At 49.3% G+C, this 22214-nt stretch overlaps 8 protein-coding genes and 1 non-coding gene across 9 annotated transcripts; 4 read left to right on the top strand and 5 right to left on the bottom strand.

Annotated features, from left to right (window-relative positions):
* Window positions 1–950: 950 nt before the first annotated feature.
* On the bottom strand, window positions 951–6614 carry CNBL0680 (hypothetical protein; the record flags this gene model as incomplete). Its single annotated transcript, XM_767360.1, has 10 exons — window positions 951–1109; window positions 1190–1259; window positions 1321–1391; window positions 1448–1462; window positions 1516–1518; window positions 1598–1617; window positions 1680–1834; window positions 1900–2084; window positions 2146–2227; window positions 2281–6614. 10 exons carry the CDS (start codon window positions 6612–6614, stop codon window positions 951–953), a joined length of 5094 nt encoding a protein of 1697 aa, XP_772453.1.
* Window positions 6615–7323: 709 nt separating this feature from the next.
* Window positions 7324–8149, top strand: CNBL0670 (hypothetical protein; the record flags this gene model as incomplete). Its single annotated transcript, XM_767359.1, has 3 exons — window positions 7324–7682; window positions 7736–7818; window positions 7875–8149. 3 exons carry the CDS (start codon window positions 7324–7326, stop codon window positions 8147–8149), a joined length of 717 nt encoding a protein of 238 aa, XP_772452.1.
* A 1948-nt stretch (window positions 8150–10097) lies between these two features.
* Window positions 10098–11316, bottom strand: CNBL0660 (hypothetical protein; the record flags this gene model as incomplete). Its single annotated transcript, XM_767358.1, has 5 exons — window positions 10098–10213; window positions 10270–10329; window positions 10388–10496; window positions 10550–10915; window positions 10975–11316. The coding sequence occupies 5 exons, from the start codon at window positions 11314–11316 to the stop codon at window positions 10098–10100; spliced, it is 993 nt and encodes a 330-aa protein (XP_772451.1).
* A 226-nt stretch (window positions 11317–11542) lies between these two features.
* On the top strand, window positions 11543–14096 carry CNBL0650 (hypothetical protein; the record flags this gene model as incomplete). The annotated part of the gene is made up of 7 exons (XM_767357.1): window positions 11543–11686; window positions 11749–11924; window positions 11982–12069; window positions 12125–12359; window positions 12419–12819; window positions 12869–13609; window positions 13665–14096. 7 exons carry the CDS (start codon window positions 11543–11545, stop codon window positions 14094–14096), a joined length of 2217 nt encoding a protein of 738 aa, XP_772450.1.
* A 115-nt stretch (window positions 14097–14211) lies between these two features.
* On the bottom strand, window positions 14212–15844 carry CNBL0640 (hypothetical protein; the record flags this gene model as incomplete). Its single annotated transcript, XM_767356.1, has 7 exons — window positions 14212–14528; window positions 14592–14937; window positions 14988–15202; window positions 15258–15345; window positions 15402–15433; window positions 15478–15691; window positions 15752–15844. The coding sequence occupies 7 exons, from the start codon at window positions 15842–15844 to the stop codon at window positions 14212–14214; spliced, it is 1305 nt and encodes a 434-aa protein (XP_772449.1).
* Window positions 15845–16873: 1029 nt separating this feature from the next.
* CNBLt020 lies at window positions 16874–16963 on the top strand. Its single transcript is given in 2 exon segments — window positions 16874–16912; window positions 16927–16963. It is a non-coding gene; the product is annotated as a tRNA-Val (tRNA).
* A 174-nt stretch (window positions 16964–17137) lies between these two features.
* Window positions 17138–18476, bottom strand: CNBL0630 (hypothetical protein; the record flags this gene model as incomplete). The annotated part of the gene is made up of 3 exons (XM_767355.1): window positions 17138–17223; window positions 17272–18249; window positions 18305–18476. 3 exons carry the CDS (start codon window positions 18474–18476, stop codon window positions 17138–17140), a joined length of 1236 nt encoding a protein of 411 aa, XP_772448.1.
* A 221-nt stretch (window positions 18477–18697) lies between these two features.
* CNBL0620 (hypothetical protein) lies at window positions 18698–20209 on the top strand (the record flags this gene model as incomplete). Its single annotated transcript, XM_767354.1, has 2 exons — window positions 18698–18959; window positions 19020–20209. 2 exons carry the CDS (start codon window positions 18698–18700, stop codon window positions 20207–20209), a joined length of 1452 nt encoding a protein of 483 aa, XP_772447.1.
* A 159-nt stretch (window positions 20210–20368) lies between these two features.
* Window positions 20369–21250, bottom strand: CNBL0610 (hypothetical protein; the record flags this gene model as incomplete). The annotated part of the gene is made up of 5 exons (XM_767353.1): window positions 20369–20479; window positions 20541–20614; window positions 20676–20838; window positions 20892–21047; window positions 21104–21250. The coding sequence occupies 5 exons, from the start codon at window positions 21248–21250 to the stop codon at window positions 20369–20371; spliced, it is 651 nt and encodes a 216-aa protein (XP_772446.1).
* Window positions 21251–22214: the final 964 nt, after the last annotated feature.

Below are 22214 nucleotides of genomic sequence, written 5' to 3'. Positions count from 1 at the left end.
CGACCCTATCAACCCCGAATGCAGCTAACCGAGTGGAGTATAAAGGTGTGTGATGGGTTTTGAAACATTTGGAAAGGCAGAGGATCGGAAGATTGGTGGATTGGGTGGTGCTCACGTCAAACAAAGTGGACGATGGGAGGGGTCCTAGGTACTCGCTCAGTATGATTGATGAGCTAATGGACAAATTTCAGCTGCTATTGAAACCTTTGTCGCCGACATCATAAGAAGATCGAAAGATATCCAACATCTCATCGATGGACTCCCTAGGCCCGGAGACAGCTCTGAACGGGTACATCACTACGATTTCTCTTTCCATTCTTGGGCATGGAGAATCAAAACAGAGTGCGGCTGACATTCATAATGATTGTGTATAGGCGCAAAGATTAATAGAATTGCAAGATGAGATCAAGATAGCGAATGAAGAATACAGACAGGTCCTTGAGCAATCCAGTAAAATGCCTCTTCACTTTGCATTGCGAGGCCAATTGCTGACGGGTAATTGTAGAAGAGCTTGTGAAAGAATTGCAGCTTGCCCTCGATCACACCCTAGGCGAATCTCCCAACGATATCAGTATCCAATCGGCAAACTATCCAGCCGGAACGCCATACCATAATCAAAACAATGAAGCCAACTGAGCCGGCATTAGAATAGAGGCAGCAGCATGCGCAGATGGTGCATAGATGCAAAACAAATTGCTAAATCAAAAGTGGCAACATGGGGCCAAAAATATGACTATTCATACAAATAAATTTCGCCGCAGGGGAATGCTGTCCTTGTTTATTGGCCAACTCCTTTGTCGCAATACAATCTTCGCCCAACTAGGAGCCGTAGTTGAACATCCTTCCATCACAATTCTTCGCTCCGCTACACATTGCCCCACCCGATCAGCATCCTCCTTTTTTTTACTACAGGGGCGCCTTGGACAAGAAGGAAACAGCCAAATGTGCACTTACCATCGACAGATATCCTTCACTTCCACCGGGCCTTTGTCTGAATTCAAAGCTATCATCTCTGGCGGATGTGCCGAAGCAGATGTTTTAGACATCTGTTTCTTGCCCTTATTTCCCTTCTTCTTTTTGACAGGCTCTGGGGATGGAACGTCGTCATCCTGTATGTCGGCATAGACATCGTTAGCATCCACATCTCTCAAGGAAAACCAGAAGCTAAAAAAGGATATATGAGACGTACGGGTATACCCTTGTAACTGATACAAAGTTCTTCGTGCTTTTTGATGTCTCGACGAGTAAAGATCACAAGCCTACGAAACGGTATTTAGTGAAGTTCTGTGACACTTCTGACTCTTAAAAATGGCGACATACAATGGTCGTTCTGGATGGAAGTCCTTGACATATGCTTGGGTAATCGCCAAATTGGGATCACATGAGTGATTCTTAAAGTTCATTTGATCAGTATCCAAATTCGAATCAAGAATTCCGAACCTCTCACAAAATAGCGAGTGAACTAAGACAGTGGATCAGCTTCTGGTCTCTTTTTCAAGTGGGCAATAGGCTTACGTTCTATGATCAATAAACACAAGATATAATACAAGTCGTCAGTAATTCAACAGCTTTCTGCCCAAGACCAATATACACGTACCCCATAATGGAAAGCATCCACTAAATTTGTGCATCGTCAGCCTCGTTCCTGTTGGTCCCTTGTTTACGAGAAAGAAACTTACCACTATATGCATTGTAAGCATCTTCTTGGCTCTCTCGCATTGCAGCCTTGGCTCTCATTTTCACCGCTTCAGCTAGCTCTGCGGCGCGTTTATCAATCTTCTCCAACCCCTTGGGTGGGTGCCGAATTTGCCATCCGTCGAGGTCGAAAACGTATCTGTGGATAAGCGTCAGCGTCAAATGTCATACAGTGTGGAGAGATGTACAAGGGAAGGGACGTACGTTCGACCAATGGCGGTGTAGGTAACTCCTCGTCGTTCACTTTCCGCCTCCCTAATCAGTTCTCCTGTGTAACTGCCAATGTATGTTCCACTTGGTATGAATGACCGAGCGCGGATACCCCAACCTTTTTCTTTGGTCTTGAAAATCTCTATTCCGGTATCCTTGGCACGGCCTCGTTGGATAACCTAACATGAAAATAATCATTATTAAGAAATGATATAATGGACAGTATAGAGGCCAACTGACGCGATTCATACACTCAGGAGGACATCCACATAGCTCGTTACACTCCCAAATGGAAGCAGAGTTTTCTCTGATTTTGCCATTTCTATCACAATATCAACTCAGAATACGGTGCATCCGATAGTCAAAACGACTCACTCATCATATGCGAAACCTTTCAAGCCCAGATCATAAAAGTAAAGCTCTTGCCTCTTTACACAAGTACAAGTCTCAGAATCCGGATCGCAAGGTCCATCACAATCGCACCCCAAACCTAGCTCTGGTGGCGGTATACCGTCCGGATATAACATAGTATCTGAATACACAAACTCAAAGTCCGGCGGACCACCATCTGCGTCGACCTCATTCGTCACCTTGATATCATCCCCACCCGACTCTTCCATTGACGTAGACTGCATAATATATGCCTCAAAGATGGCACGATGCAGAGCCGGGTTGGATCGAAAAGTATGCTTCTGCCTGTTCCATGGATCGATGGTACGCGTACCGAAATTGCGCTTGGCTTCTCGAATGCGCTCGGGAGGAGGAGGAGGATCAGGATGTTGGAGGAACAGGGCAATGTCAGATGTATGTGAGTCAGAGTCCGTAAAGTACTCGTTATCATTTTCTTCAATGGGCGCTCCCTTTGACCGGGGCTCTGAACGAGAAACGATAGAGAAAACGCGAGGACTTGTGAGCTTGGAAAGATCGGCACCGAGCTTCTCCGCACTCTTCGGACTCAACCTCTTCTTTGAAGATTCGTCAAGCAGGTCATCAACATCTGACAAATGGTTCTGTGCGATGTGGTGCCATTGCTCTCTGGTAAGTTTCTTGGGCCTACGTTTGCGCTTTTGGGGCAGCAGGTCAGCTTTGGCAGATGGCTCAGAGGAGGTGCGATTGGCATTCGGAACGGGAGAAACAGCAGAAGACTTGACAAGAGGGCGCTGGTAGCTATGTTTTGCAACAAATCCGCCTTTGAAAAGTGTCTGCAACGGCTGTCGCACATGCGCAGGCCGATCTTTGAATAAGAAAGGCGGTAGAACAGGATTAGAGTGGTCGTCGCTGGACCCCTCCTCTCCATTGCTTGATCCCAAATTCACACCATCATCATCCCTTTGTGTTTCTGAATTATCTTGGGGTTCGGGAGCGGCTTTCCCCTTTCCTTTCCTTGAAGGCCAGTTGAGAGGAACATCATCCTCACTCTCGCTTCCATCACTCTTATCCTTGCTGCGTTGCGCCTTTTGCTTCCCATTTATCTTTATGGCAGACCGTCGGATAGGTACATCTTCACCTGGCTGCTCTAATATCTTTTGAGTCTGAGAGGGCGTGATAGACACATTCCTAAACCGTGAGGTGAAAGTAGAAATTGGCCCAACGGGGGAGCTACCGTGTATAGAGACATCATCCAAATCCAGACGGACTTGCTCCACTTGCTCTTCGACAGCATCATTTTTCCCGGTTTTTCTGACTAGCAACCCACCTGTCGAATCATTTCCGTCGTCATCATCCATACGCTCTTCCGGCGTCTCCCTCGGTATATCTAAATTAATCGAACGACTAAGCAATGAAGGCGTACTGGATGAGCTGGAAGAATTGACTGGTGGTCCCAAGCCGGCAGTAACAGATAGAGGAGTTGTAGTTGTCTTAGCAGCTGAGGTGGGAGTAGCAAACTGGGGAGTATAAAACGCTGCTGGTTGATGATTGATTTTGATGGCATCCGTCGTCTTCTTGTTGTCATTTGTTTCTTTCTCCATTGCGGCAGCGACGTGTCCATTTTCAGGCCCGATAGCCCACGCTGGTTTGCTCCTCTTCACAACTCTCACCTCCCCATCAGTACTTGCACTGATTCCTGGACTTGGCGGCCGCTTTCTGTTTTCGCCATCCGCACGAGGGATCGAGCGAGTTCGAGATTCAACGCCCATACGTCCTTTATACTTTTCCAGGGTTGCCGAAATCTTCTCCAAATCTGCCATTCGTCTTCGCCTCAATTGCTCGTTCTCTTCTTTCGCCTTTTCCTTCTCTCGAGCCTTTTCCTTTTCCCTCTCCTTCTCTCTTTCCTTTCCTTTCCACTTCTTCTTGGCATGTGTATTCAAATGCGAAGCGGCGAAAGAAGGACCGAAAGGTTGCGGATTAAGCCAAGAATTGACTTCTATGCCGCTGCTATTGCTGGTATTAGTCGTCGGGAGCGGACTTTGGGGTATCGACTGCGTCGACTTGTGATGCGATTTTCTACCGAGTCCGGAAACCGAATCGCCCAGGGTGCTTGAGCTGGAGACAGACGATGCAGCAGATTTAACGCTTGACTCCTTGGACGATGACCCTAGGTTCTTCTTCGACAAAACAGATAAAGCTGACGGAAGAGGTGCCTGGTTTTGTGGCTGCGCAGCAGCCTGATCATCGACATTTTCGATAGTCACACCTGATGCAAAGAGTGAAGGCGCTGCTGTTGGCTTGATTTCTGAGCCTACATCAATAGGTAGCACAAGATGCGAAACTGCTCCAGTAGTTGTTATCCGGGGTGATGATGCCCGGCCTTTTGATCCTTGCGACAACACGTCACCAACTGCTCCCGTCTCGGTTAAAGTATCCTGACCCCCAATTGCAGACGCAGCGTGAAAGAGTGGATGAACTGATGGACCCGACTTTAAAAAAGGAGCATCTTCAGGTGGAGTCACCGAGGGAGACACAGTCGTGGATGCAATAGCGGTTGTAGGAGGCACTACAAATGCTCCAAAATCAGCGGAAGATGGTCCTGCGTGAACAGAGGTTTCCGCGGCCTTCTTACCAGCTTCTCCAGTCCCATCTGATGTCCCTGCCGGATATGACAAGGAGGCCGCAGTCTGGGAAGTTGTCGGAGCAACCACACAATCGCTTGTCTGGCTCTTCCTTCTAGAAGGATGTATCTTTTCTCTGGTAGGTGAGGTTGTTGCTGACTTTTGAGCATCTTGTGTCACGTGCACTGTTGTCAATGCTGAAGTGGATTGGGAAGGCGATGGTGATGAAATTGTGACGTGGGAGGGTGTGGCGGCCTTTGTCGTTGTTTCCCTAGAATGGGAAGATATGGACGATGTTGTCGACAATGGATGTATTTTATCTTGAGTTTGAGCGGCTTTTACTGCTCCTCCGGAAGACTGGATAGGTCCGGAAGCTTCAAACGACGATGGTCGACAAGGAGAAGTTGGCGATCGAATAAACGGACGTATGGCCATGGCCGTGGCCAATGTACTGGTTCTTTGCGGGATACTTGAGGTCTTACCTGCACTGGAGGGCTTTTGTGGTAACGCATTAAGGCCAGTCGATTTAGTTTTCCGATTTGAGGCCACATCGTAGGTTGATAATGAAGATCTTGAGGGTGTACTTTGGCCAGTACCAGAAGAAAGCGCCTTGGATTTCTTCTCCCTCTTTCCTACGCCTTCATGAGATGGCGACCTTGGGTGAACTTGCTTTTCTGGCTCTGAGGGTAGAGATAACGATGGGGCTCTAGCTGGTGGGTGAGTTGATGAAACAGAAGTCGTTTTTGAGGGACCGGCAACATTGTCACTCGTAGCCGCACGACCAGGTAACAGTGTCCGAGATGTCGATCTCGACGAAGCTGCTGAAGATTTCCCAGACGTAGCTGATAAATTAGAAGAAGCGTGAAATGGCCTTGTATTCGTCCACAAACCATGGGTACTTGAAGGGGAAGGCGCTTGTTTGGAGTCCGTTTTCCTTGGCGATTCTTTTTGGTTAGATGATTTTGTGACTTCTGAAGCGGATTGAAGAGTTGATGGTTCAGGACCAGCTGGAGAAGATGTAGCGGGTGAAATGAATACAGGCATCACAGGTAAACCTGCTGCAGAAGTTGATGGAAGTGCAGAAGTTGAAGAATCTGCAGGAAGGATAGTGGATGCAGAAAGTGTAAAGGAATTTGGAAGTGCTGGTGTAGCTGAAGGCGGTAAAGATAGTGTAGGATAGGGAAGTGGAGCGTGTAAAGGTATTGAAGGTATGGTGGGCGAGATGGCTGATGAAGCAGCCGGTACAGGGGAGAGTATCGAGGGCGCTGAAAGCCCTGATACAGTTACAGGTGTTGACTGTGTTGGCGGTAATGGAGGAGTTGGGGGTCTTGAAGTGGGAGACGCAGTACCGGCAGATCTGCAAGGTGTCGTACGAGACGAAGGTGACTGTTGGGATATCAAAAGGTATCGTCTGGGAGGAGAATTGATGGTAGATCTGCTAGAGGAAGCGACAGCAGGTTGAGCCCCAGAGACCGATTGGGGTCTGTTTAAATTTGATGTCAATGAAGACGTTCTAGATGTGGTTACCGCCGCTTGAGCAGCACTAATCCCATTACTCTGACCAACAATGTTCTCCCCATCGAGTTTCATTCCATTCGGTGCCGCACGATCCTCAACTAAAGGCGGACTAGGCAGCTCTCCTGTCTCTCGAGAATGATTTTCCAAAAGACTGGTGATATTCTGATCTTCTGGTGAAGAAGACGAATTTGCTATAGACATAAATGGTCTTGGACGCCGTCCAGGGCTTGGTTGCTTGTCTGGTAGTCCCACTTGCGCTACCCGATCGGGAGTCGAATTCGGGCCGGGAGGGAAATTAACGAATTCGACGGCGTCATCAGAGTCCGACAGTGTCAAGTCTACTACGGCTGTGATGCTGTTTGTTAGTAGAATAATAGAGTACTGGCATAATAATCTTACTAGACTCTCTCATGAACGTCAACGACTTCTTGTATGACCGGTCTTTACCATCACTCGGTTTGACTAGATACTGATGTCAGCAATTCGCCCATGATAGGTGAGCTTGGAACGTACCTCTTCCATTTGCCGGTAATACTGAGAGATCGTCGTCCGAGTCTGAACTATCCACTACCAACGGATTGTCGACAGCACCCACTACAAAGATATTGACGAATTGCGACGACAGTTGATGTCAGCCGGTCAGCTCTGATCCACTGTCCTACGTATTGATATTGATTTTTGGGGTGTACCTACCTTCCGAGCTGGCGCCTGGCATTTTTAGAGCGCAGTGAGAGAAAAGACGAAAAGAAATGAGGTTTGCAATGTACCGAGATAAGATGAGAGAACAATAAAGTCAACCTTGCCAAAATCGCGTTAGACAGCCGCCTCTCAAAACGCGAAGAAGTTCAAAACAAACCTATACTCTGCATACGCTATTCTATTATAATCATCCATAAATTCCTCACAAAACATGGTCAACAACGGCTCTAATACTTCCAAATCCAGTCAGGCTAAACAACCCAAGCAAAATAGCCCCAAAAAGCAGCCGCAGGTCCCTAGACAGCCAGACCAGCCTCAGATCCTCAACAAAGATCTTTTTCAGCGGATTAACTACACATATCAGGCTGCCATCTTTTTGCAGGATGTCGGCGGCGGTGCAGGACCATCATCATCAATATCTGTTGGAGATGGAGATGTACATTTGGTGACGGATAGAAAGGGTAAGAGACGGGCGGTCGAGCGTGCAGGGGATCAAGGAGCGTTCAAAAAGCTGGCAAGGATGGGTATGAGAGAAACCAAAACTATGGTCGTGCACAATCAACTCAAACTGTGAGATTGCATACTTGTCCATGATGTGATGGCACGACACTGATATCAAATAGTGACCCATCGCTCAAGAGGTCTATTTGCCGGGTTTGCTCAACTGTCCTCATCCCAGGACTTACAAGTCGTATACGAAATCGACGTGAGTTTCTCCTAACTCTTCGGTCATACATCAGGCTGAGTCTCTGCAATCCTTAGCCAACCGAAACACTTTTAACAAGACAAACCAAACATGTCTCACATGCTCCGCCTTCCTGTCTATCCCATCCCCACCCGTTGCTCACCACAATAATCCAACAGAAAGCTCGGTTGCACAAGATCAAGATCCTCTCGACGGCCCTGTCAGAGCAGCTAGAAGGAAAAAGGTAACTAGAAGTAAACCCGCTTTCCACGAGTATGAACGTCGAGATGAAAGGACGAAGGGGCATGTGCTCTGGAAAGGCGAGGAGAAAGTTGGAAGGTGGGGTGTTTGAGCCCGTCGAGAAGCCCGTCAGGGAGGAAACTGCAGCAAAATGATAGGGAGGATGTGTAACAGACCTGAATGATGGCGTACCTTAAGATGTACATGTCACTTGCCTATTGGTTAGGGTCCTATTTATGTCTTATCCATAAGGCAGCTGTCCCAATTTCAAACCTTTACTAACCCCTAACTACGTTACATGCCGACAAGTCAAGCCTCCACAAGGGCATAACAAGCACCCCATTCCATAACCACAACACAATACTCTATTCCACCATGCTGGTCGACCACTGTGTGATGCGTCGCCGGGATACCATCGCTCGTATTTGCAGTTACCTTTATCCCCGGCTGCAGAACTGGCTTCTTCAGGAGACCTGTCTATGCCAGAATGACTAGGAGAGGGACGAGATGATCAACGAGGACTCTTATCGTAATAAAGAGGAATAAGGAGAATATGCTCACGCTACCGCTAAAACAGTTTCGCTTCCCATAACAGTACCGCCACTAGACACGTCGTAACTCTCCCTTCGTCCACCTCCTTGTCGGCCTTGCTTGGCTTTTTGCAACTTATTAAATGGTTGGCTTGTGGTTACCATCCTCTGAGTAGGAAGGGGAGGAGACCGGATGTATGCTGGAGGAGGTGAACCGAGTGGCGCACGAGGGAAACCACCACTTTTTTATGAGGACATGAAGGAAAAGAGCGTTAGTCGCTTCTGCTGGGCCAAATCGTTTTCTTACAAGATACATGATTAAAAACAGCGTACATTCCTGCTTGAACGCTTGAAGTTGACATTTTTGGACAGCTCTGCATTCCCCTAACCCCGATGAAATATACGGATGATAGATGACGCCTGGCTAAGGATCTAGCTTTTTATAGAACGATGACCCATGGGCATTCTTCTATCTGGCTGCGACCCCTTAAAGATTTGCATTCCGCTTAGAACTGAAGATCCCCGAATTCCCAAGGCTCACCGAGGAGGGGCTTCGGTCAAAGGATCTTCCACAAAGGATTGCCATCATCATTTCTAAGTTGAATTTCAAGAATGAGCTCCTGGATCTTGCCGTTTGCTGCTTGAAGAACCTTGTGCAGGTAGGTGGCTTAGAAGAGAAACATGTAGAGGACAGTTGAGGATGGAGGAAGTGGAAGATTCTTCCGCTTTTCTTTCTTCTGAAAGTCAGTGCCCATCATCATATCATCATTATAATATCATCATCATATCATCACCATCTATTTCCGAAAGGACAATTGCGGGTATGTCAAAATAAAACCAAGCCGTTCACACTCTTCCCAGTTATTATTCGATCCGAAGCAGTCGGAAAGAAGTGCATGGAGATAAGTTATCTCTACGTTTGTCCTCTTTGTAAGACGCTAGTAGGCAGGCAGTTTTCTACACTAGACGCTAAGATGCTTTCGCTTGCTTATCGTTTTTTTTCTTTCCCCCAGAGCTCGAGGAGGTAGGACGCGAAAGGGCGTGGGGTGTGAATACTTTTGCTGTAGCGTAATTGTAAAATCCGTACCAAGCCAATGGCTTGCCGAAGAGGTGACTATCGCACCAATCTGGTAACGGCAACAAGCAGCAATTACTGTCGTCAGTTGGACGTATGATGACGCTAACGTAGAGATGATGTAGAGACCTAGCTACTAGTGGAAGTGGTGGAGGCAGGAAGTGGAAGAAGGAATATTTTTAGCTTGGTACAAAATACTGCTTGCTACCTCTTGTGCATGCATGGCGCACATATTTGGATGCACGAAAACAGTATAACCCATGGCCATGGTTTAGTGCTTGAAAGACCGTATGATTAGTAGTAATCGTTGGCGCCAATGTTTGTTCGTTGCGCGACAAAGAATAATCCCGGTTGGTACGTACAGGAGGAAAACCTGCTGCTGGTGGTATCACAAAGGTCAAAGAACATACAGTTACAAAGTAACGTACATCCACAATAGCGCAATTTGATATTATCTAGAATGCCCCAACCTTGACTCCATTGTCGAGCAACGCCTTTCTTGCCGCTCCGCTGAAAACTGATTTCCAAAGTTCATCTCTTACTTCAGGAAGAGTGAGAAGTGTTCTTGTCTCTGCAATGTTTGTCAGCTCCGACGCTCATCAAGATCGAGAGGAAACAACGACGTACTGCTATCTTGATGTCCAATGTCGAGCAAGAGGACGGTATCTTTCGAGATCTTGATAGCGCCTGCAGCCCATCAAGAAATATAAAAGCAGGAAGCAGTCGATGAGAGATGAGGACGTACCTTCAGCAAGAAGCTTGCCTACTCGAGCAGGAGTACCAACTGCGATAGACACCTTTGTCCGTTCGAGATATTTGATCTGGTCTGCGAGTTTAAAGTGTTTGGCAAAGAGCTATGCGAAAATGAGTAACATAGTCAGAATGTCTGGCTCACAAAAATACCAACCTTGGCTACTTCACCCTTCCCCTTAACACCTCTAACTCCTCTAACGATATCCGCACATCTCAGCCCACTTATCCCAAGGACAATAACAGCGGGCGCTCCATTTCCCTTGGGCTCCTTCTTACCCTTCGTCAATTCAGAAATCCTCTGCTGAAGAGGTTTGAACGCATTGCTTGGGTCGGCCTTGGGTGCCGGATATGTTGGTGGTTCCAGCAGGTTGGCAGGGGGAATAAGGACCTCTTCAATCTCGATAGCAGAGGATGAGGGGAATGATTCTCGAATAGAGCGGAGGAGGACGGAGGACAGATCGGTGGTAGCGAGATGAGTTGGGGCGGTCGTTGATGGTACAAGTTCAGCACCTTGTCTTCTCTACGGCAGTATGGCATGTCAGTGCACATCTTTTCCGCTGTTATAAAATATGGTCATACCTTGGCTCTTCGCTCCTTTTCTTTCTCCTTCTTTCTTCGCTTCTTCTCAGCCTTCGCCGCCTCTTCGTCCTGCTCTCCTTCATTCTCCACATCCTCGGCTTTTCTCTTCTTCATTTCCGGCACAGGGCTCATAGCAATCTCCGTCTCCTCCCCCTCAAGTACTAATGGGCTCTCATCCTCTGACGCCTGGTCCCGCTGTTCCCCGCCGTCAAATTCCGATGCAACGTCGGATGCAGCATCTTCGATATCTGAAGATGCGAGGAGGTCGGGATCGAGTTCAAGGCCGTCATCGAGATCATCACCTCCTGTCTTGATAGTTTTTTCGGTTATCTCCTGAACCATGCTGTCGTTCTGCCAGGGGCGTTGTATTTCTCGATTAGCAAAAGTTACTTTGCAAAATCTTTACCAGCTGAGCGGCCAATCCTTGGAATGTTCGAAAATCAACAAATCTAGTTGGCATTTTTTCCCACGGTGATTGACCTCCACATCGTTCCTCCACCCGTGCCATTTTTCAAAACTTCAATAAGCAATCTATACATCCACAATCTCGAGCATATTCAATCTAAAAATGGGCAAGGCTCAAGTCAAGAAGAAGACACAAGGATGGAGGCACAATCCCGTCCGAGTTCCTGACTCCCATCTCGGCTCTGGGAAGGGTGAAGGCAAGGCTGATCCACAGAAGGAGAAGCAGATGTTGCCCATCCTCAACAAGGTGTGTTAAATTGTCAGAGGGATCCTGCGCTTGTTGCTAACCTTACGTCTCTGGGGAATTAGCTCAGATCTCCAGAATATGCTGATAGGACATGGGCATGCGCTGCTATCTCGAATCTCATTCAAAACGACGCTGCTACCCGACGACTCTTCCAGGGCAAGAATGTTGTCGGAGAATTAATCGAGAGATTGTCCGACAGTGTTGATGAAGTTGTTGTCGAAGCTTCCGGGGCTCTCAGGTGGGTATACAGAATCTTATGATCGTGATACGTTGACCGATGAATATTTGGTCATAGGAACTTGGCTATCGATGGCGGAAGGGAACTTTGCGGAGAGATGGCCAATAAGGGTATCATGTCTCATTTGGGCGTTCTCATCAGCAAGGCATGTACAATGTCTCCACTCTGCTTCGAAATCGATGGGCTGACAAGCACTGCAGATCTCAACCACCATCACATCTGTCCTTTCTGGCGAAACAATGGACTCTGATGACAATTTGCAAGCCCGTAAACACCTCCTCTCCTTATCCGAAAATGTCATCCTTCTTCTCTGGAGTCTTGCCGAGGCCGGTCCCAAGACCCTCGCCAATGTCAATGCCATGGGTTGTGAAGGCTTGTTGATCATGATTCTTGAAGGTAGAGACAAACTGGGCTTGGGTGTTTCCCTCGCGGCAGGTACGTTCCTCCTCCCCAGATTCATATTCCACTAACTAATGTAATGTTTTGGTGGATAGCCCAAACTCTCTTTGCACTCTCCCAGGACAATTTCCCCTTCCGAAAATCCCTTGTCGTCCATCCTACTGCCCTCGAAAGCCTCATCACTATCGCTCAAGAAGACCACCTCCCCGCTGAGAACGCTCAAAAAGCCAAGGAGGCCTCTCGTAAATCTAAATCCAAGAAGGCGGCTGCCGAACCTGCCTCGGAAGCTGATGACCTTCCCGATGGAAGGGCATTGTTAAGGAGAATGCTCGCCTGCGGTATTTTGAGAAACATCATTAGGGCTGGATCAAGAGCGGACGAAAAGGTCGGCATCAATGCGTTGACTGCGAGCACGATTTTGCCCCTTGTTAACGGCTTGCTGGACGTCAAATTAGAAGATGTTTGCACACGTGTCAATAAATTGGTCAAAGATTCCGTAAGTAGCATCAATGAGAGACCCGAACAGCAAGCTGACAGAGGAGTAGCCCCCAGACGTCAAGATCCTCGATAAGAACGCCAAGACCGACCACAAGTCCACTTCTGAAGTCGCTCTTGAACGTATTGAGCGAAACCTCTCCACTGTCGTCGCCGCTCTTGAGGTTCTTACAAATGTCTGCGCAGGTCTTGAAGATGAGGAGGACATTGCTGCTGAGACTCTGGAAGAAGGCGGTGCTGCGGCTGAAGTTGTTGAGATCGAAGAGGATGATGATGCGGCGATGGACGAGGATGAGATGGATGATGAAGGTCTCATTTCCATGGGCCGTGAACCTGGAGCGGAACTTGACATGGAAACGTTTGACAGCGGCGTCAAGATCAACCCCGGTGCCACCCTTTCCCATCTCCTCACCAACCTTCACCTTCCTGAGCGACTTAGTCTACTCTCCCGCCCAGTCTCCCTCTCCTTCCCTCCGGCTTCCACCGTCCCCTCCATACACCCTCCTACCACCTCTATCCTCTCAATATTGCACCTACATGCTTTGGAAGCTTTGAACAACCTGCTCCTTACTGCTGTCGCGTCCATCTCTGCTGCAGAACGATCTGCTGCCGCGCAGATTGTCGCTTCTGTACCTGTGCAAGGCTTATGGGATAGCTTGTTTTCCATTATTCAATTGATTGGATCCGAGCCTCAGGCTTTGCAAATGAAAGGTCAGGAAATGAGGATGGAGGTGCTTGAAATGACTTTGGGTTGTGTTTGGGGTACCATCAAGGTCAATCCTTCGGCAGTTGTAAGCCTTTTTTTTGTAATTTACCAACCCCCAGGGTGCTAATAAGATACTGCAGAACGTCCAACAACCACAAGTGCAAATTCTGATGGACAGCATCAACGTCATCAAGGATGAAATCACCAAAACCCGAGTCGTCGAGACCCTCTCCAGTATTGCCATGCGCGAATCCATTTCCAATGCCGAAAACCAATCCATCACCCAGAACCTTATTCAACGTCTCACCTCCACCTCCCCCACCCCCTCGGCGGAAATGCTCGTCTCATTGCTCAACGCCATTATCGACATTTACTCTGATGAGACCCGTTCTTTCAACTCTGTTTTTGTTGAAAATGATTATTTGCAAGTTTTAAGCGGTATCGTGGGCAAGGTCAGGGCCGAGGTGAAGAAGATTGATAAGCGAAGAGAAAGGAATTTGAGAGTGAGGGGTGACGAGGTGTATGAAAACTTGGTGGCGTTCATCAAATACAGAAGGAGTTTGCAGAAATAATTAAAATTGGCCCCTATAGGGTCTGTTAGGTAGTTCAGTTTATTTGTGCGATAGACTAGGATGTATGATATGGTGACCTTTTTGATGAATACGCAACGGCATCTATAATGATTCTCTACTTCTTCTTCCCACCCTTCTTCTTTCTAGGTTTTCCTTCGGGAGCGATGACGCCGGTGTTATTCATCCAACTATCATCGTCCATCTGTTCTTTTTGTTCTCCGGCGTCCTGCGCTTCGTCAACAGTATCTTCGCCTTTGCTGACGGTCTCTTCGGCAGCTGCCTTGGCTTCTGCGCGAGCTCTGATAGCCGCCTCCGATGCCGCCTCAATGGTATCGTCAAGGACTTGCTTGTTCTCCTCCTCTGGTGACTCATCGTATGTCCATAGGTTCTTAATCTCTCCTCGAGAAAATGCAAGAAGAACAGGCCCAAGAGCTGTAGACCAATTAGCGTCGTGTGACATCGATCGAAAAATGAAAGAACCGTGAAAGAACGTACTACAAGCTGGACTCAAGTAGAGCAAAGCAGGTTGCGCCCTCTGAAAATGGTGCATCACCCCGATCGTTACACCCAACCCCAAAACATAGCTCACCACGCCACACCAAAAATATGGCTTTCCAAACTTGCTCCTGGGAGTAACATTCTGGCCCTTGTAAAAAGCGGCATAGCGATGAAGGTCATATCGGAGACAAAGGGCAATGACGAGACCAGGTACGATGATATCGCCGAGACCTAGCATGGCGAAATCGGTGGGAGAAGCGAATGGGGAGGTTTTAGGAGCGAGAATCTTAATGGGGGCATCAATACCTTTAGCCACTGTAACCATTACTGGGGTCGCGAAAACCTATTTCAGGACATCAGATTGGGATAGAGAGGCATAATGACGATATTTACCCAAAAGATATCATAGACAAGCAACAGACCCAGCATCAAGAAGGCGGTGAAGAATGAATCGAGCTTGAGCAAGGCGAGAGTCTCGATAGAGAAAGCAAGGGCGAGGATGTTGCTCAATATGTAATGTCGATCAAAGTAGACGTATAGAAGGGGAAGGACGATAGAGACAGGAATAAGGCACATGGTCGGAAGGGTTGTAGGGAGGTGAAAGATCTCTGCGAGTCGTTAGTTCTAGGGTCTTGTCACTGATGATGGTATATGAAGACGCACGTCTAAATCCTGCAGAGATGCGAACATGATAGGTGGTCATAGAGATGCCAAATACGCGAAGAAGATAGCCTATAATGGAGGAGAATGTCTGCAGTATTGCGGGTCAGTTCAGTCTTCCATAGCAGACACAGCTCTTTTACTAACCGACTGTACAGCCAGCATTCCCGCAAGACCGACTACGAAATGTCAATTCCGATATTTTCACTGGGAATTAACTTACAGTACACTCCGAGAATGATAGTGATCCATTTCTTCCCAAAATACTTCAAGACCGCCCATAATCCCAGCAGCATCACGGAGCCCATGATGGGGAACATCGCAGACTCCTTCCATGTTAAAGTCTCGCCAGCAGGCTCCTCATCTTCATCGTCATATTCTTCAGAGATCTGACCCTTTTTTGATTCTCGAAGTCGCCGTCGAGTATCTTCAGGAGTCTGTCAAAGGCGAAAGGAATCAGCCAAATCGTTGACTTGAAAAGACCAGAAATGACGTACTTTCAGAGATTTGAAAGATCCGATAGCAATCGGAATAAGGGCCTGGACTCCAAGAGAGACGTAGGTAGCCCATATGGTGTTGTATTGGGACATATTGCAGCGAGGCTCGACGTAGCAATACCATTAAAAAAAAGGCCTGAATGCACGAAAGGACACAAAAAGGTGACAGTCCGCCGACGCGGTCATCATCTTCTGTGATGACGTGGAAGTTGACTGATAAAAATCAGAAGATCAGAAGGACCATCTTAATTTCTGCTGCAGCTGAAGTGCCTAGCCCAAAACCGTACAACATTCTGACAACATTCACATCTTCGTTCGTGTCGCATGGCCCAGGCAAACCACAGACATTAGTTATCATCACTCCTAATAACCACCAGCGTATCCACTTCTTGACGGGCATACTCCGCAGCAGCAGCCTTGATATCAAGCTCCACTCGCCTCAACTGAATGTCATCTCATCAATAATGGACTGACAATACCACTCTTCTTCAATCGGGCATGGCGTAAGATCCTTAATCACTCTGCCGCAAGTCGCGAAACTTCTGTCAACTTTTGTTATATATCGCTCCGCTGCTGTTATATCTGATGCGGTCATCAATGTCATTCAAGTAATGCCGCGCGTCGCAAGGCTGTGAGCTATCAAAAACATTATGTTATGGAGAGTATTGGGCGACATATTTTACTGTTGATGTGGGAGATATAGTCTGTCATCTACAAACCTAAATCGTTTAGTTGCTCTATCTTAAGGATTGGCTTCAAAATTGACCGGCAAGAACTCCACTTCTTCGTCAGTGGAATCATTTTCATATTCATCAGCACTTTGGTGACTTGTCCCGTTATATGGTCTCTGTGGATTGTTGGGCAAAGTAATCCAGCTCTCCCAAGCAAGAAAGCAGTATCCTCCAAGGTCGTCTTCCCCCTTCAAGGCCGTTAGAAGCAAACGGTCCATTGGACCTGACATACTCCGAGTAATTATCGGCCAAATCGGGGTTCAAAATATGTTTTCAAAGGTCATAAATGAAACTGCGAGATATCTGGAAGTGAAACATTCAAACGAAGAAGAAAGTAATTTCTCACACGAAACAGCTGATATTGATCTAGGCCGACCTATATCTCAACAATGGTCACGTGATGGAGTTGGTCACCATACCTGTCTAACATTCAACGGAATGTCTTCACAGGAGGTCGGCGGTTCGATCCCGCCCGGGATCATATTTTTGCCCTTTTCTTTTTTTTTGCCCCTTTTGGCTGCACACTTGGCCGGGAGTACCTTCTTTCCTTGTACAGCATCGACCATAACATTACTCATCTACAAGAGTTAAACACAGTCATAGGCTCAAGTCGTTTGCATAAAATCATATGCATATCTAATCAAATTCCCGATATCTATTGCTCTCCGAACTCGTTGATATATTGGCAGAGAGCCTTGACAGAGTCGACGGTGACGGCGTTGTAAATTGACGCTCGGATACCTATATCCCATGTCAGTTGTGGTTTAAACCATTAAAGACCTGACTTACCACCAACCGACCTGTGGCCCTTGAGTTGTTTGAACCCCTTCTTCTCAGCACCTTCCAAGAACGCCTTTTCCTTACCCTCTCCCACAATCTCAAACGTGACGTTCATCCAACTCCTCGCATCCTTCTCCCTCACAACAGTTCTCACCTTGCCCCTTGACTCGGCTGCATCAAGAGTCGCATAAAGGAGTTTTGCCTTTTCGCGGTTCGTCGCTTCCAGACCGGTAAGACCTCCCTTGGCGTCGATGAGATGTTGGAGCACGAGGGCAGAGACGTAGATGGGGAAAGTGGGAGGGGTGTTGTAGAGAGAAGCGTTTTCAGCGAGGATTTTGTATTCATAAGTAATAGGAGTTGCGGGGACGCAGCCGAGCTTGGCAGCGGCGGTAGTGTCGACCAAGAGATCGTTCCTTACGATGAGGACGGTGACGCCAGAGGGTCCGAGGTTCTTTTGCGCACCGGCATAGATGATGGCGTGTCTTTCAATGTTGGGGATGGGGCGGGAGATGAATGACGAAGAGTAGTCGGCGACGACGTTGACGCCTTCAGGGACGAGGTCAAAGGGGAAAGCATAGGCAGAGTCCTGTGCAGAAGCGGGAGGGAACTCGACACCGTTGATAGTTTCATTCTCGCAGTAATACACATACGCGGCATCTTTACTGAAATCGTACTCTTCCCGCTTGGGCAATCTAGTCCAGCCCGTAGCCTTTGTGCTCGCGGCGATGCGGGGTGTCGCAAAGCCTGGGCAGTTGGGGAAGGGCGGGAGGACGAGGCGTTGGGCTTCGGCGTATGCCTTGGAAGACCAGGAGCCTGTCAAGACGTAGTCGATGGTAGGGGGTTTGAACTCTTCGGCAGGGACGGGGTGGGCAAGACGGTGGGCGGAGAGGAGGTTAAGGAGGACAGCAGAGAATTGGCCGGTTCCACCGCCTTGGGAGAAGAGGATGGTGTAGTTATCGGGGATGGCAAGGAGGTTTCGAAGATTGGCTATGGAATTTGTTGGTGTACCATAATAATAATAATAAAAGACAACGGGACCTACCCTCGGCACCTTCAATGACGGCCTTGAACTCTTTGCCTCGGTGACTGAGTTCACAGATACCCATGCCGGTATCGGCATAGTTCAAAAGACCCTTGGCGGCATCTTCGAGGACGGTGGTGGGGAGAGGCGAGGGGCCAGCGGCAAAGTTGTGAACGTCTTTCCTGTCTGGCATGTTTGGATATTTTAGCTGGAGATGCGAGATGTGGATTCAAGGGGAGCGAGGAGACGGAATTATTATTCAGACACGAAACATGACTCGTAACTAGGGGGATCGGGACAGTGAGATACCGTGGGAAGATGTATGTGTGTGTGCTTTATCTCGACCAATCGGTGTCTCATAAGGAACTACGTAAAGTATAGATAACAGATATCATCTTGATCCACTTTTTTGACATGTCTGTCGTTGTGTACCCGCAGGAAGACGAAGACTGCCCATCGTTCTCATCTACAGCCCTTCAGATTCTCACTCAGGATGTATCTTCTCTCCTTTCCCTTTCTCTCGAGACGACAGCTTCTGTCCTTCACGACTGGTTCCGCTCTTCGCTCGGCATGGTTGGGTTCGGAGGCGACTTTGCACCTCGAGATCGGCAGAAACCGGACAGCGAAGAGGAGAGTGGGAGGGGTTTGGCCGTTGTTATTGTCGGTGCTGGTGAAGGTAAGCCCGTGTCTTTCATTGGGTGCTGGACAAAGACTAACTGACTAATTGGGATATCAGCCACCGGCCAATCCCTTACGCTTCACCTCGCCAAATCAGGGTACACAGTCTTTCCCTTTATCCCCCTCCCCTCCATCTCTACGTACAATGACACTTCATCTGCACCCACTGACGCACTATCCAACATCCTTCTCACATGGTCCGCCACCCGTAAACGTCTTTGTGCGCGGATGCCGAACCATCCGGGTGCGGTGGTACCTATCATCGTCGATCCTGAGGGTGTGAGCGGTGAAGGAGAAGTGGGTGAGCTGGCGGATGTCGGGGGGGATAGGAAAGAGGGAGAGGAACTTAAATGTGGCAGGTTTGCACATGCGGGCGAGACGGTGAGGGCGTATATCCGCGAGAATGAATTAACCCTCGTCTCGATCATCTGTATCTCGCCCTCACCTTTGCCTTCTCCCGCCACGCCCCACCTCTCCCTCTCCCCTCCCTCTCCTCTTTCGACGCACCCCGCCTCCCTCACCACCGCCGCTACCGACCTGCTCCTCCCACGGGATTCGCTGGTGAATACCCCCGAATCGACGCTGCATTCAATTTACCGCACAAACGTCCTCGATCCGGTGAGCGTGGTGAGAGAGTTATCGGACGTGCTTGTTTCGCCGCTCGGGTTTGGGCCCGAGTACTGGGGCAGGGGGAGAGGTAAGCAGAGTCAGGGAAGAGTTATATTCATCAACCCTTCCCCCATTCTTTCCCCATCGTTGCAAGCAGGCTCATCAGCCGGCGGACACGTCGATTCAATGAATCGACACCACCACCCCCTCCTTCAAACGACAAACCTATCAAGCGTGAACAGCGTGAACAGCCTGACGACATCCCTCCGCAGCGCTACGGCCCGTATACTGCGGGATGAACTGTCCGTCCTAGGGGTCGGGGTGTGCGAGGTGGTGGTAGGTCCTATGTGGGAGAAACCGCGGCTGGCTCGATGTTGGGGCGGGGGCGAGGAGGGTAGGAAGATGGACATGCCTACCCCTGGCCCCACCCCGACCAGGCTGCTCATCCTCTCCCGCCTGTGGGCAGTCGACGACGCCCTCCTCTTCGCCTCTGTCCGCCGCGCACTCGAAGATCGATACCCCCGATACCGCCACTATGCCGGTTTGGGTCCCCTGGTGGATGATCTGGCGGGGGCGATACCGGGCGGCGGGGTGATGACTGGCCTGGGCAGGTGGGTGGTCGGTAAGGTTTTGGGTTGAGTTTTTTGCGTGTTGTTGTTGTTGTTGTTGTGAAATGTGTGCGTATGTATATCAGAGTTTTAATGGTTGTACCCATCTTTTGGTGCTAAAGGATATGCATTTCCCATTCCCATCACGGCCATCGTTACCTTTTCTTTTTATCGTTACCTTTTTATTTATTTACACACTTCCATGTCCATGTTCGGGATCAGGAGGGAAATACTGTGGGATAATCTCCCGATAGACATCTTCATCCCTTTTTGAAAACACGACGTAGATTACTCTTGTAATCTGTGGTGGGGTCCAGTCCAGTATGTAAGTCAGTGCGGTTTGGGAAACAGAGACGACGTACAGAGTCATCTTGTTCCAAGAACTGACGAGTTGTCTCGAGTGCGATATGCGTAGCATCCTTGATCGGATACCCATCTATCATTTCGGATTTTGCCATCAGCATCAGCATCAGCACCCATCCAGACTCTTGACGTACAGACACCAGTAGAGATACTACTAAACCCAATGACGCCTCCGCCCGAATCTCTACACCCTTCCAACGACGATTGGTAACAGCTTTTCAAAAGCTGGGCTGCACGTTGGGGTGGGTGCGAGTGGTAGACGGGTCCGACTGTATGTGCGATCTTCTTGCTCGGTAGCTGGGGGCTTTTTTCAGCGTCATCCGTAGCTGCAAGGGGGGTATAGGACGCACGTTGTAGCCGGCGGTAAACTTTGTTTCCCCCGTCTGGGCACCGCCCAGCTTTTTACATTCCTCGAGCAGGGGCTTGCCTGCAGCCCGGTGGATCGCACCGTCGACGCCGCCCCCGCCGAGGAGTGACGAGTTGGCAGCGTTGACGATCATGTCGGCCTATATAGGCGTAAAGTTGGCGAGGTGACTAGTCTAGACGGAAGAAAAACACCCACCTCGAGCTTGGTGATATCTCCTCTCCAAATGGAGACCCGATCATTGAGCTGTTTCGTAAACTCATACTTTGGCTTGGTGGGATTGAGTGCATTCTTGAGATCATGGCGGTAGAGCTGGGAAAGGGTAGGGATGTCGGCGGGTGTCATGGTCTTTGCGAGCCGGCTTGCCAGACGTGGAAGCGTCATGCAGGAGTAGTGTCCGTTATATCTCGAGCGAATCTTGAGCGACGACTGGAGATCGCCGTCGGATATGATCACGCGCCTATTTCAGTCCCGATCTACAGCCCGCCTACTGACGCATCGCTCCAGTCACTCATCCAAGAGAAGAGCGTTCATCCAAGAGAAGAGCAGACGAGCGAGGGTGAGGCCAGGTGTTGACAGGCAGACGGTGGAGCGGCGTGCAGACAGGTTGGAATCTCTATGCATGTAATACATCCTCTTCCGCAGCTACATCCGCTTGCGAGCTACACTACGCCTCCATTCTCTTGCCGTTGACGGCGACAAAGTGGTAGAGAACGATGCATGCCATGGCGGCGATACCGAGGCCGTTTGCGAGGTCTGCGAGGGCGTGGTCGGAGATCATGGTGGGTCTGGGGCTGTGGGTTAGTGGGATGACGACGGGACGGGTGCTTACGTCGCGTTGTGCAGTCGCAGGGGTGGCAAGTGGAGCTCTGCGGGTGGCAAGTCGAGAGGTGACGGAGTGTGGATCGGCGACGATGGCAAGTCGAAAGGTGGGAGATGTGACGGCGACGGATGACAGTTTGTATGAATAAAAAGTAAACGAAGAATCCGCGACATTGTTTCCGCGGACATTCTCGACATCCACACGCAGCCTCGACACCATGGCGACCCTCGAGACGCTGCTGCCGCGCACGGGGCAGCGGGTGACGGCGGTGCTGCACCACGGTGAGTCTGCGCGTGCCTGCGCTGAGACTGACGCTGTGCAGACGAGCGGCTCTACCTCGGGCTGGGCAACGGCGGCGTGCTGGTGTATGCGGGCGCCCCCCCCGCGCTCGTCGCGAGCCTCCCCCCCGCCCGGCGCCAGGTCGACAGCCTCGCCGTGCTCCCTGTGCGCGGCCTCCTCGCCGTGCTCGCCGACTCCGCCCTCGCC

Source organism: Cryptococcus neoformans, chromosome 12 (assembly GCF_000149385.1).
Source record: "Cryptococcus neoformans var. neoformans B-3501A chromosome 12, whole genome shotgun sequence".
Lineage (NCBI taxonomy): Eukaryota > Fungi > Basidiomycota > Tremellomycetes > Tremellales > Cryptococcaceae > Cryptococcus > Cryptococcus deneoformans.
The sequence above is the reverse complement of the archived record's forward strand: the minus strand, read 5'-3'. Positions and strand labels throughout refer to the sequence as shown.